General features: G+C 38.6%; 1 protein-coding gene across 4 annotated transcripts in view; it reads right to left on the bottom strand.

The window, feature by feature from the left end:
- CNTLN (centlein) overlaps positions 1–13,738 on the bottom strand; it is a 425,457-nt gene that overhangs the window by 127,644 nt on the left and 284,075 nt on the right. For all 4 annotated transcript variants that reach the window (XM_058301902.2, XM_058301903.2, XM_058301901.2 and 1 more), the window contains one exon: positions 11,817–12,349. In XM_058301902.2, coding sequence (XP_058157885.1) covers positions 11,817–12,349 — 533 coding nt within the window. The remainder of the gene's footprint in view (positions 1–11,816; positions 12,350–13,738) is intronic.

The following is a 13,738-nucleotide window of genomic DNA, read 5'->3' as shown; positions in this document are numbered from 1 at the left end:
AATTACCTAAAAAAATCAATTACCTAGAAATAAATTTAACCAAGGATGTAAAGAACCTGTACTCAGAAAACTATAAAACATTGTTAAAAGAAATCGAAGAAGACCTAAACAAATGGAAGGACATCCCATGTTCTTAGATTGGAAGACTAAATATCATTAAGATGTTAATTCTACCCAAATTCATTTACAGATAAGATGCAACCCCAATCTAAATCCAGCATTCTGCTGTGCAGACATGGAAAAGCCAATTATCCAATTTATTTGGAAGGGAAGGTGCTCTGAATAGCCAAAAACATCTTGAAAAAGAATGAAGTTGGAGGACTCACACTTCCTGACTTTAAAGCATATTACAAAGCTACACTGGTCAAAACACCATGGTACAGACATACAAATGTACTGATCAGTGGAACTGAATTGAGAATTCAGAAATAGATCCTCATATCTATGGTCATTTGATTTTTTTTTTTTTTTCAGGAGGTACTAGAGATTGAACCCAGGACCTCACACATGGGAAGCAAGTATTCAACCACTGAGCTATATCCACTTCCCCGGGTCAGTTGATTTTTGACAAGGCTACCAAGTCCACTCAACTGGGAAAGAACTATCTCTTCAACAAATGGTGCTGGGAGAATTGGATATCCAAAAGAATGAAAGAGGACCCCGACCCACACACCCTATACAATACTTAATTAAATGGATCAAAGATCTACATACAAAAGCTACAAACATAAACCTCCAGAATAAAATGTCAGGAAACATCTTCAAGTTCGGGTTGTAGGTAGGTTTCTTAGACTTTATACCCAAAACATAAGCAATGAGATGAAAAGAGATAATGGGACCTCCTCAAAATGAAAAACTTCTGTGAATCAAAGGATTTGTCAAGAAGATAAAAATGGGAGAAAATATTTGCACACCACATATCCAATAAGGGTTTAATATTCAGAATATATAAAGAAATCCTACAACACAACAATATATAGACAAACAAACCAATTAAGAAATGGGCAAAAGAATAGACATTTTTCCAAAGAAGAAATACAAATGCCTAAAAAGTACATGAAAAGGTGCTCAACATCACTAGCTATTAGAGAAATGCAAATCAAACTACAGAGAGGAATCATTTCACACCTACTTGAATGGCCACTATTAAAAAAAAAAAAGCAACAAGTGTTGGACAGGATGTGGAGAAATAGGAACACTTATTCACTGATGGTGGGAACATACAATGGTACAGCTGCTGAGGAAAATAGTTTGTTGGTTCCTCAGAAATCTAAATATTAAAACAGCCATATGAGCCGGCAATCCTGCTACTACTCAGAACTGAAAGCAGGGACACAAACAAACATGTTCACACTGATGTTCAAAGTGGCATTATTCACAATTGCCCAACGATGGAAACCCTGGTGTCCATCAATTGATGAATAGATAAACAAAATGTGGTATATACATACAATGGAATATTATTCAGCTCTAAGAAGAAATGACGTCCTGATGCAAGTGACAACATGGATGAACCTTGACGACATTATGTAGAGTGAAGTAAGTGAGAGACAAAAGGGCAAATCTCACTAATATGAACTAATTATAATGAGCAAAGTCCTTGAGTTAATATCTACAATATAGGTTAACAGGAGATAGCATGAGGGTAGAGAATGGGGAGCTGATGCTTATTTTGTACAGAAATTTCATTAAGCCTGATTGTAAATGTCTGGAAATGGATAGAGGTGATGATAGCTTATTATTATGAGTGTAATAACAGTAATTACAGTGATTGTGGTTGAAAAGTGATGTTTAGGGTTATGTATGTCACTGGAAGGAAATCTAGAGGATGAAACATGGGACTATATAACATAGTGAACCCTGTTGTAAATGAGGAATATAATATAAATGTATGTCACTATTACAAGGTATTAATAATGGGGTACTATATGGGAAAAATACACCTAATGCAAACTATGGAATATAGTTAACAGTGATATTTTAATATTCTTTCATCAGTTGTAACAAAGGTACTACAGCAAAGCTAAGTGTCAATAATAGGTTGTATAAGGAGTATGGGGTTTTTATTTGGAACAATGAAAATGTTCTAAAACTAATTGTATGATGAATGTACAACTCTGTGATTATAATGAGAGCAATGATTGTTCACTTTAGATGAACTGCATGGTGTGTGAATAAAGCTGCTTTAAAAAAAAAAAATCTGTCACTGTTACAATCATCTTCCCAGCACAGAGGACACGGCCTCTGTGTCTATATTGTGTCTATACTGTGGCTCTCTTGGGGCTTGCCAGAGGCTTTATATAGCATCTCTGTCTGTCACAGACATATCCAGAAACTTCAGTTCATTGAATCATATGCCTAAGCCACTTAAATTTCCTGTTCATATTACTGCCCATTTTCTACTGGATTGTCTTTTATAAAAAATAACAATTTGTATGCGTTCTTCTAAGATTCTGGATGTTAGTTCTTTATCTTCTTTATGTCTTAAATAGCTTCTCCCAGTCCATCATTTGTCTTTTAATAATGTCCTGTTATACAGATGTTTAAAATTTTATTAATGTTTTCCACATCTAGCTTCTACATTTTCATGCTTTATTTAACTATGCTTTCTATTCCCCATGATTGTAAACAAATATTCTTGTAATTTATTCTATATGTTTTATAATTTTTACTCTTCCATGAAATCTCTAATCCTACAGACTTTATTTTTATGTACTGTATTAGATAGTCAGAAAGATAATTAATAGGTATTGTCAATGATTGAATGATTGAATAAATGAATTTAATCACTTACTCTTCACAGTCTGATATGCATATAGTATGGACTTCTATCAAAAACTTAACAAATGAAAGATGCCCTAACACTGTATCCTAAGGTCAAGAGATGAACTGTAGATATTACATGGACTCCAGGACTAGAGAAATATAGGAAGAAAGTGGTATCCCTAAAACAGGATTTTTGGTTTGAGAAAGAATGGGCATACCTATTTTTGATCAATTTAATGGAGAATGCGGCAGAATCAGGACTCTAAAGGGAGTTGAGTAAATGTAGATCATCAAAAACATTAAGAATAATAATATAATGTTTTTCAAGTTAGAACTCTTTGTAATCATTAAACTAATGGTTCCATTAGCCCTAATGAAGAAATCTGGATAGAATTAAAATCAGCTTGAGTTAAATTGTTTTGTTTTAATCACATTTATTATGAAATATATATGGGGCACCCATTTGTAGAGTCTATAAACAGCAACCAAATTTAGGTGTAGAAGAGAGCTACACAGGAAGATAAATACTTAGGTGAAACTATCCTGTTTCATGGCAGGAATTTTAGTAACCCTGGCCATCACTGCGACAGAAAGTAAATATTAATAAATAAAAAACATTTCTCTACTTTATCCACTATTCCCTGGTGGTTAGGAGACAGTGGGATAAAATGACTCATTATTAAAATAAGTTAAAATTTATGTATTATTTAATATATATTAGGTACTATTTTAATATATTAACTGATTTAATTATCACAATACATCAATGAATTGTGGCCAATCATTGTACTCATTTTACAGATGAGGAAATTGAGACACACACTATCAAATAACATGTCTATGGTCATACAGCTAGAAAATGTTATGATTTGGACAATGGCAGTTTGGCTATAGATTTCATGATTCCAATCCCTAAAATACTCTCTAAATAATGGTAGGGTTGAAGTTAACTGTTTATAAAAGGTGGTTATGTTAATATGGCCTATACGTGTATGTGCATGTATTCAACTTATCTAATTCTGTATTCAAACTTGCCCAGACTTCTAAAAGCCAATTAAGTGATTATAGACTCTATAGGAACTGTGTATTCAGGAAGGATGTAGACTATATGTGTAATTAAGAGTAAATTCAGATGGAATGTGGGTGGTATGTTTATTCAAGCTTACCAGGTGTCCAAACAAACCCCTAGACTCTAAGAAACTGAAACCTGATCTAACAAAGAAAATTCTTTTCATGCCAAAAGCACCGCTGGACCCCAGCTCCTAAATCCTCTGCATAAAAAGGACCTGGAAATCCTGCTCTGGGCTCAGTTTTTGGACAGAAGTCTTCCAGGCCTGGCTAGTCATAATAAAATTCCTTCTCAGAAGAGTCTCATGTTCTGCCCCTCAACACCACGATCACCAACTTCTCTCAGTTGCCACAACATTCTGGGGGCTCATCCAGGATTGTTGCGAGGGCCAGAGACAGCAACAGTTGGTTGCCCCTCTCAGACACCTCCAAGAAGACTGGGAGGGCCAAAGCAAACTCTGGCCTGGGCACCCTTGGACCCCTTTAGTCCAGAAAAGAGGTTGTGGACTCTACCGGAGCCCTCCTGGAAGAAACTGGAAGCATCAAAGGGTTTGAAAGAGACCCTGAGAATGAAGCAGAGGAGCTCCGCATGCCAGATGGGTAAGACCCCTGGGTGCATAGTGTAGGAAAACCTTAACTCTGAGAGTTAGAAGGGGAGCCTGATCAGCTCCCAAGAAAACCCAAGTACTCCCAGGAAGTTCAGGAGGAAACCATCTTCTTTAGGTTTGAAAAAGGAAAGGAAGGAGTGTGTGTGTGTGATTGTGGAGACCGAATGAGATGCAGAGACACACTTCTGTGGGGTGAGTGTGGAGTCCCGATCCAGGGTTCTGTGGTGACCTCATCTCTTCAAGGGTGGTCTGGGGGCCTCCCTGCAAAGGGACCCTCTTCCAAGTCAGGGGTTTATACTGACCTGCTAAGGCTAAGAGACGCCATAAGTCCCCACAAGGGCAGCGGCTAGAGATGGATGAAGTGAAAGGCTGAGTGTTTCGCAGCGCCAACACAGGGTGGAAACATGGGGAATACACAAAGTAGTACCACGTTAGGCTGTATGCTGAGAAACTTTCCCCAAGTGTTCCATGAAGATGTATATGGCATAAAGTTTCAGCCAGGAAAGCTTAGAATGCTTTGTGAATTAGAATGGCTGACTCTTGGGGTGGGCTGGCACCAGGAGGGCACTTTTGTCCCCCAAATCATCCGTAAACTGCATGCCGTAGTAACTGGAAAACCAGGGCACCCTGACCCAGTTCCCATACATCGATGCCTGGCAGGACACTGTGAGTCAAAGTTGGCCCTGGTTAAGGAAATGTATGACTAAAAAAGTCAGGATTTGCTTGATACAAAACCCCAGGGTGCTGTTCAGGAGACCAAGTCAAACAAGTGCCTTGCGAAGGGTCCAGAAAGTGAGCTCAAAATATAGTCCCAACCCACCCATTCTGAAGGAGTCAGACAAAAATGACCTCCTGCCACCTTATACAGTAGCTCCTACCACACCAGTGCCAAGGAGTGGGGACGAGGTAACTTCCCTGAGCAATGCAGCCTCATCACTCTTGCAGCCTCCTTCCCCAAGCAGTATAGCACATGCATGGAGCCTTATACAAACAAAAGGGACTCATTAACTCGGAGGTAAGGGCATTAAATTCGGCACACAGATTCTGGAGCTATTAGAAGCAGTTTGGGGGCCCATCAAAGTGGCTGTGATGCACTGCCAGGGACACCAGGCAGGCCACAGCCCCATTGCTCAAGGAAATCGGAGGGCAGCCGCTGAAGTGAAAACAGCCACACGGGTGTGATCCCTATCTGAGGACCTGGTTGCTGCCCTCATTCCCCAACCTCTTAATTGTCAGAAACTCCAGTATACGCAGGCTGCTCTCCTCCCCCAGCCTCTGAATCACCGGGAGCCGCAATATACTCAAGCCGAGAGAGAATGGATACTGTCTGACAGTGGGACACAAGGAGCAGACAGACGGTGGACATTGCCCGATCCCAGAATAGTCGTGCTTCAAATATTAGCCACAACCATAGTGCAGGACTACCATGAAAACACACACTTGGGAAAAACCCATCTTAAAGAAATGTTAGTAAGATTCTTCTACATCCCAAGTCTAGCCACTATCACCCATGCTGTATGCCAGTGATGTATGACATGTGCAAAAAATAACCCTCACCAAGAACCCAGAGGAGACCCAGGAATCCAGCGAATCAGCAACATGCCTCTCAAAGATCTAGTAGTTGATTTTACCGAAATACCATGATCTGAAGTCTACAAATACCTACTAGTCCTCGTTTGCATCTTTTCCAGCTGGTGGAAGTCTTCACCACTTGAACCAAAAAGGCTGAAGAAGCGGCCAAAGTTCTGCTCAGTAAAATCATTCCTTGATGAGGGATACCCTTCTCAATTAGCTCTGACAAGAGACCTGCTTTCGTTTCTGAAATCACTCAAAAGATTGCCAAAGTACTGTGCATCTAATGGAAACTGCACACTGCTTACCATCCTCAAAGCTCAGGGAAAGTAGAGTGAATGAACCTTACAATAAAGACCTACATTGCCAAAATTTGCCAGGAAACTGGACTAACATGGGTGCAAGTGCTCCTGAGTGCCTGCCTCCAAGTTCAAGCCAGCCCAAGCCAAAAGCTAAGCCTAACCCCTTATGAAATCCTCTTTGGGAGACACCCCCCTGCAATAATCTAAAATACAGAAGGGGACCTCAGAGAAGAGGAAACTTACCAAGAGCTCAGCAAATGATCAGCTTAGGAAAAAACCTGCATCACTGGGTCCAAGAAAGGGCCTCCATTAGCTTAAGCAGCTCCATACACCTGTACCAACTGTGAGATGCAGTCTGGGTCAAAGACTGGAAATCAGCCCCACTAACTCCTTGATGGTGAGGACCCTATCTTGTCATTTTATCCACCCCCACTGCAGTTAAAGTAGCTGAAATCACCCCATGGATACACCATAGCCGGGTCAAACGAGCTGCTCCAGAGTCCTGGACCTGTATTCCAGATACCCACAATGCAACCAAACTCATCCTGCAAAAGAATAAAACACCAAGCCCTGCCCCAGTCACACGCCAGGAGCTGATGGTCCACACATGACTGAAGGTTGAGGATGGAACACCGAGCTCTGCTCCAATCACACCCTGGAAGCTGACTGGTTTATGCACAGTGGAAGAATAGGAATCTGGTTTAATCCCAGTTACAAGGTCCCTTTGGTTGATTTCACTAATTCTAGCCCTGGCCCTCCCTTGGTTCCAGGGATGCCACAGTGTGGGCCACATATCCAACAAGTGTGACCAGGGGCCCATGTCAATACTACACTAATATATCATAGCCATTACACCTGCAAGCGCCATATAACCACCTGCCAGTCTCAGGGAATCTCCTATAGTGTCTGTAACGTATCTGGTCTAGTAACCTGCTTTGACCCAAGCCCCCAGTAGTCTCCCATCAGTGGGAAATAAGAGGGTCTAATCAAGACAGGGAACTACTTAACTCTACCCAAGTCACTAGCCAGAATCAACAAGTTTCCCTCTTATTTGACGCATGTCAGGTCACAGACTCCGGGATGCCATGGAATGTCAACTGTGGAGGGCTCTGCTTGGAGCAGGAATATACTTGTAACGATAAGTATTTCTGCACTCCAAAAATGAAAAGTGCAGCAGGGAGGCTACTGGTGAAAATACCGAGGTGCATACTACTGCCCCTATTGGTCCTGTGTCACCTGGGCCACTTGGGACACAAACACAACTGGACAAACAGCCGTCTTCACCAAAGGAACAGCCCCAACTGTCTACTCAGTCAATGTAACCCCTTAAACCTCACCAACCTAAACGCTAAATCCTGGCAGACTCAGGGAGTCCAAATGGGCCTCTACGTTGATAGTGAAGGAATAGACCCAGGAGTCTACACCTGGGTTGGGTATGAGAAACACCCACTTACAAGTAAAGCCCACTCTGTGTTTCACTCCTTGTATGAAGAAATGGAAAAACACTTTTCCATTCCACAAATAGCAAAAAACCTCTTTATAAACCTAGCTGAAGTAGTAGGGGCAGTCTTAAATGTCTCCTCCTGCTACTCATGGAAAACCAATGGCCCCAGGAAACTAGAGAATACAATTACAGCCAACCATATAATGAAACTGGCCTCCCAACCATCCCCCAAGATGGTACATGGCCCTTACAAACTTCTGTCATAGGAAAACATTGTGCTTCAAGGGTATGTGTAAACTCCTTTATATCTGTTGGAAACCTAACATGTATGGTGGAAGCTTCCAAAATCATACCACCAATACAACAGAGCCTTGGGGAACATGGAAAAAATCTGACCTCATTCTCATAAATCGTACTATCCCAAAATTAATCGCCGTGTCAAACTCCATTGCACAAGACCCCTTTACTGCCCTAAATGGTCTGTACTGGATTTGTGGGAAAGTCGCATTCCAAGAACTTCCCCAAAATTGGTGTGGCACTTGTATGCTCGGTACAATCAAACCCTCCTTCTTCCTCATTCCCTTAGCAGAAGGGAAAGAGTTGAGCCAACTAGTATATCAAAACATCAGAGAAAAAAGGGCTGTTACTACCTGGGCAGGTGATGAATGGCCCCCTGAGTGTATAGTCCAGTACTATGGGCCAGCAACTTGGGTGGAAGATGGCATGTGGGGTTATCGAACCCCTATCTATATGCTAAACCGCATCATCCGCTTACAAGCTGTGGTAGAAATAATAACTAATGAAATCGCCCAATGCTCTAACCTTATTAGCCCAACAGCAAACCAAATTCAGAAACACTATCTATTAAACCATCTCACCCTAAACTATCTCCTGGCAGCTGAATGGGGAGTTTGCAGAAAGTTCAATCTCTCTAATTGCTGCCTTGAACTAGACTGCACTGGAAAGGTTATCGATGAAATTACAAACAAATTGCCCATGTTCCAGTGCAAACCTGGAACAGTTGGAATTTAAAGAATCCTTTCGGAAATTGGCAGTCAATAGCAGAAAATTTCAAATTTCTATTGGAAATAATTGTCTTCCTCATAAGAGGATGCACCATATTCCCTTGCCTCCTCCCTTTCATCATAAAAAGGATACATGCCCTAATAAACAATATGGTAAAAATACAGTTGCCCATCTCATGGCTCTGTATACATACCAGTCAGTCCAGAGAGACTCTGACAGTAGTAATGCTGAAGCTTAACAAACTTAGCAGGCATCAAAAGGGGGAACAATATGGCCTGTACGTGTATGTGCATGTATTCAACTTACCTAATTCTGTATTCAAACTTGCCCAGACTTCTAAAAGCCAATTAAGTGATACAGACTCTATAGGCTCTGTGTATTCAGGAAGGATGTAGCCTGTATGTGTATTCAAGCTTACGTTCCAACAGAATGTGGGTGGTATGTTTATTCAAGCTTACCAGGTATCCAAACAAACCCCTAGACCCTAAGAAACTGAAACTTGAGCTAACAAAGAAAATTCTTTTCATGCCAAAAGCACCGCTGGAACCCCGCTCCTAAATCCTCTGTATAAAAGAGACCTGGAAATCCTGCTCTGGGCTGAGTTTTTGGACAGAAGTCTGCTGGGCCCAGGCAGTTGTAATAAAATTCCTTCTCAGAAGACTCTCATGTCCTGGTCCTCAATACTGCGATCACCGACTTCTCTCAGCTGCCACAACAATGTGAGTGAATATATTACTTTACAAGTGAAAATGGAAAAAACACAGAAAAGGCTTCAGGACTAAGTATGTGGACTTTAAAAGAGTCAAAATGACATGATATTATTGAAACAAATTAGAGGGAAAGTCAAGGTGGATCAATGTCTTTTAAAATAATTTCAAATGACAACAAATACATTGGTAGAGAAAGTGAGAAAGTTATTCTAAGTCAGTTATAATCAAGACAGGGAATCATGAACTTTTATGATGGGCTTTGGGAGAGGAACCAGACAGTCACTTTTTAAAATAATTAAAGGATTTAATGATAAAAGCAAATAGAAATTATAATTTACTTAATAAATTCCAATTTCTCTCCTTTTCCCTGTATATTTCATTATCTTCCTTTAATTTGCTAGGGATAGGGTAATTCTGTTTTTCTTCTTCCTAATCGAACAACTGACTGTCACCCATCACTAAATGGGTATGTTCTTTTCATTACCATTCAATTATGGGGAATAAGTACTAATAAGGTAATAATATAATCTAGTATTTTTTAAAGACCAAGTTCTATTTTTCTCAGTATCCATGTAACTTTTTATATTTCAGACTATGAAAAGATAAAAGAAATAGAATGTTCTGAAGTCCCTGAAGCGCCACTCTGATTTTTAATTGTTTGAGAATTCTTTGCAGCTGAGCAATATGTTCTGTCAGGCAGGAAATGTAATACTTAATCCTCACAGTGAAAAATCAGGTTTCACTGCTAAATTGTTTGAATGGCAAGTCTATATTTAAGAGATATAGTCTGATACAACTACCAAAATACATGCCCTTATGCACATGCACTAATATGATGAAGTTCAAACTGAATACTTTACCTAACAATCATACAAACATACTCATCTATGAAGAAACTATACCACGGTATTCCAACTAATAAGAATGTGGTAGTACCAAGAGGTTGTGCTATATAATTAGTGAAAAACTAGAATCTTCTTGATGATACAGATAATTGCTTAGTGGGTTTTAAATTAAATAGGATTTTAACTCAATGCATTTGTGGGAAGCAAAGAAGAGGAACCTCAAAAGAGGTTACAGAAAAATGGGAATGCAGATTTAGTTGTTCTGCACTATCAGTAAATCTGTTTTTTTAGGTTTCTTTGCTTACCAAGCTTGACCCATGATCCTCTAAGACAGTGGTTTGGGAACCACTGTCACAATGGAGTCATGTGAGGAGTTTCAAAAAATACCGATGCCTTTATCTCAGATGGTCTGGAGTTTGGCCTGGGCTTTGGAATTTTTATAAAATCCCCAGGTGATTCTAATGTACAGAAAAGCTTGGGACCACATTTTAAGATAATTTTCAGTTCTGTGTCTGTGGCTAAGAAAATTTTCTAGAGATATCTTGAATCTTAAACAGAACTACTATTTGGGATTAAAAAAAAAAACTAGGGAAAATTGAATGAAATATATATTATTATAAAACAAGACAGAATTTTAAAAATTATGGTACATTGTCTCATCAATTCCTGCAACAATGAACTTCCCTTTTGTCTATTTTTGAAAGGAGGTGTTCTATCTTTCATTTGCCTTTGTGGTTTTACTGATGTGCTTCAAGTATGTAAGTGAATGTATAAGCAGGGATAGGAGAAAGAAATATTATAGATTTTTAATATTCTCCTGTTGCTATTCACTAGGGATTATATAACTTAAGACTAGGAATCTACAGGGCTATACCATTAAATAACTAATTTTTAACCACAATTCAATTAAAGTTAGTACAATGACTTTGCATAATACATACATGAAATAATTAGTGAAAATGGTTCTTAATTTAAAAGATGTTAAACAGCTTGTAGACATCTGGTAACAAGCTGAAATGGGTCATTCAAAATTTATCTAACTAAATTAAGGGGGAAAAATGCTTCTCCTCCCAGGTCGGCATGTCACAAGATAACCAAACCGACTTAGTAAGACTTGCCTGGGAATCCTTAGCTGTCAGTGGTGAATATGCAAAGGGCCAGCAAATTAAATCAACCTGCCAAACTGTCAATTTCAAGCCTCATGACTGCATGAAAATAGCATCACTGGAAGAAATCAAGCATTGCTTTCTTTTGGGTTTCCTGGCACCTATTCAAATACTCATGCAGTTGTGGCTAATTTTGCATGCAAATTTCAGTCAATAAGCTCAGAACAAGACCTCCCAAGATATTTCAAAGGATCTGACAGTATTTTTTCTGAATACCAAATCGACAGTAGTTGAAATTCAATCTCCTTGACGGTGCTTTACATATGCACAGTGTCCCCACCACAGAGCTAAGTTAATGAGAGCCCTTACCTGCTTTCACTCACATCCTCCCAGCCATCCTTACTGAGGTTCTCAAACACATTGCTCATAACCTTGATGGAGTGATTGAGAATAGTGTGACGACCAACTGAGCACTTTTTCTTGGCAGCTTTAAATTTAACCTTGGTAGTGGTTGTCTTACAACCATATTGTCCAGATCTCACTTCTGTGGTGGCCATCTCAGATTTAGCTTTGTCTGCTGAATGCTGCAGTTTTTCCACTGGATTCATCAGCTGTTCATTTTCATTTTTCATCCTATTAGATTCTGCCACTTGTCTCCTTAGGGAAGTGACTTCTTTCTCCAGCTTACTGATTTTTACTTGAAGTTCAGATTTCTCTTTTTCTACATCTTCATTTTTCTTCACCAGATGTTCCAGCTCTTTTTCTCTGGTTTCTGCATCTTCTTGCTGCTGTTTTAAGAGTGATTTCAGGAAATCATTTTCTTTCATTAATTCTTGATTCTCTTCTTTTAATTTTGTCGACCTTTTCTCAAAAGATTTTATCCGATTTTCCAACTCAATGATCTAAACAGAAGCGTTCAATATATTTTAAAAATCCAAATCCAAAATCTATAATATTTTAATCATTTCTAACTTATAAAAATAAAAGTACATTTAGAACGAGGACAGAATAAATATAAGTACTTGATTTCTAAACAATTCTAAGGTAGTGTAGGTGAATACATTCTGAAATGCAATAAAACATTTGTTGAATAAAAGGCAAAGAATGTTAAAATAAGTTAAAACTCTATGCAAAGCAACACAACTCGATTCCAATAAATTTAGTGCTGCTTTCTGAGTTCATAAGTGCTTTTGCTATATAGTCTATTCATTATGAAAAACATTTTCTGAAGAAAACAATTTACACAAAAAAACTAAAATAGGTACATAAAGATACTATTAACTACAAATTTGCTTCAATATTCAATAATTATATGAAAAACTAAATACAAAATTTTCTATTGAGGGTGCTTTGCCCTAAATTAGAAAAATGTATTTATAATAATGTGGTCCTTAGTTTTATATAATAAAGAATTTTTTAAAAACTTAACAACTTTAAATTGCAATCATTTAAGCTTGAAATATAATTACCTTTTTTTCCATTTAATTCAATAAACAAATTTCATGTTGCAGGACATAGAAATACCAACTTATAATTCTTGATCTTAAGGAATTTCAAAAACTTTCTGAAGATGGATATTTGCCTAATTAAATCTAATAATAGATGTGATCTAAGTTCCATAAACCTGAACGTCAAGGAAAGACCAATTAATTCTAACTCAAGTACAAAAATTTCATGGAGTTGATATCTGATTCAGATATTCAATAATTAATAAAAACCACAACTCCTGTTCTAAAGTACATTTTACCATTTACCAGATAGGTTCATAAACATGATCTCTATTGAGCACCTCAACTAATATACCCTGTGCATGAATTCAAAATTATCTAATTCTGTTCCAAGTGTGCCTAGCTTCTAGAAAGCCAATTAAGTTATATATATATATATATATATACACACACACACACATATAAGCCCTATAGGCTTTAAATGTTCAGAAAGGATGTAGACTGAAGGTGTATTCAAAGTTACATGCAGACAGAATGTGGGTGATGTTAATTCAAGCTTACCTAGAATGTGGGCAATATGCTAATTCAAAACCTATCTGGTACTCAGACAAACACTTAAAACTCTAAGAAACTAACAAAGCCCTTTTTCCATAAAAGCACCATTTAACTCCTACATCCTCTGTATAAGAGGGACCCAGAAATCCTATTCAGGGCTCGGCTTTTTGGACAGGAGTCCCCAGGCCCGGCTAGTCATAATACCTTTTTCCTTCTCAAGAATATTCCTGAGTCCTGGCCTTCAATACACAATCAATGAATCTCTCTGCTTCCACAACATTTCCTGGG

The sequence above is a fragment of the Dasypus novemcinctus genome, chromosome 8, assembly GCF_030445035.2.
Source record: "Dasypus novemcinctus isolate mDasNov1 chromosome 8, mDasNov1.1.hap2, whole genome shotgun sequence".
NCBI lineage: Eukaryota > Metazoa > Chordata > Mammalia > Cingulata > Dasypodidae > Dasypus > Dasypus novemcinctus.
This window is presented reverse-complemented; position numbering and strand designations above follow the sequence as displayed.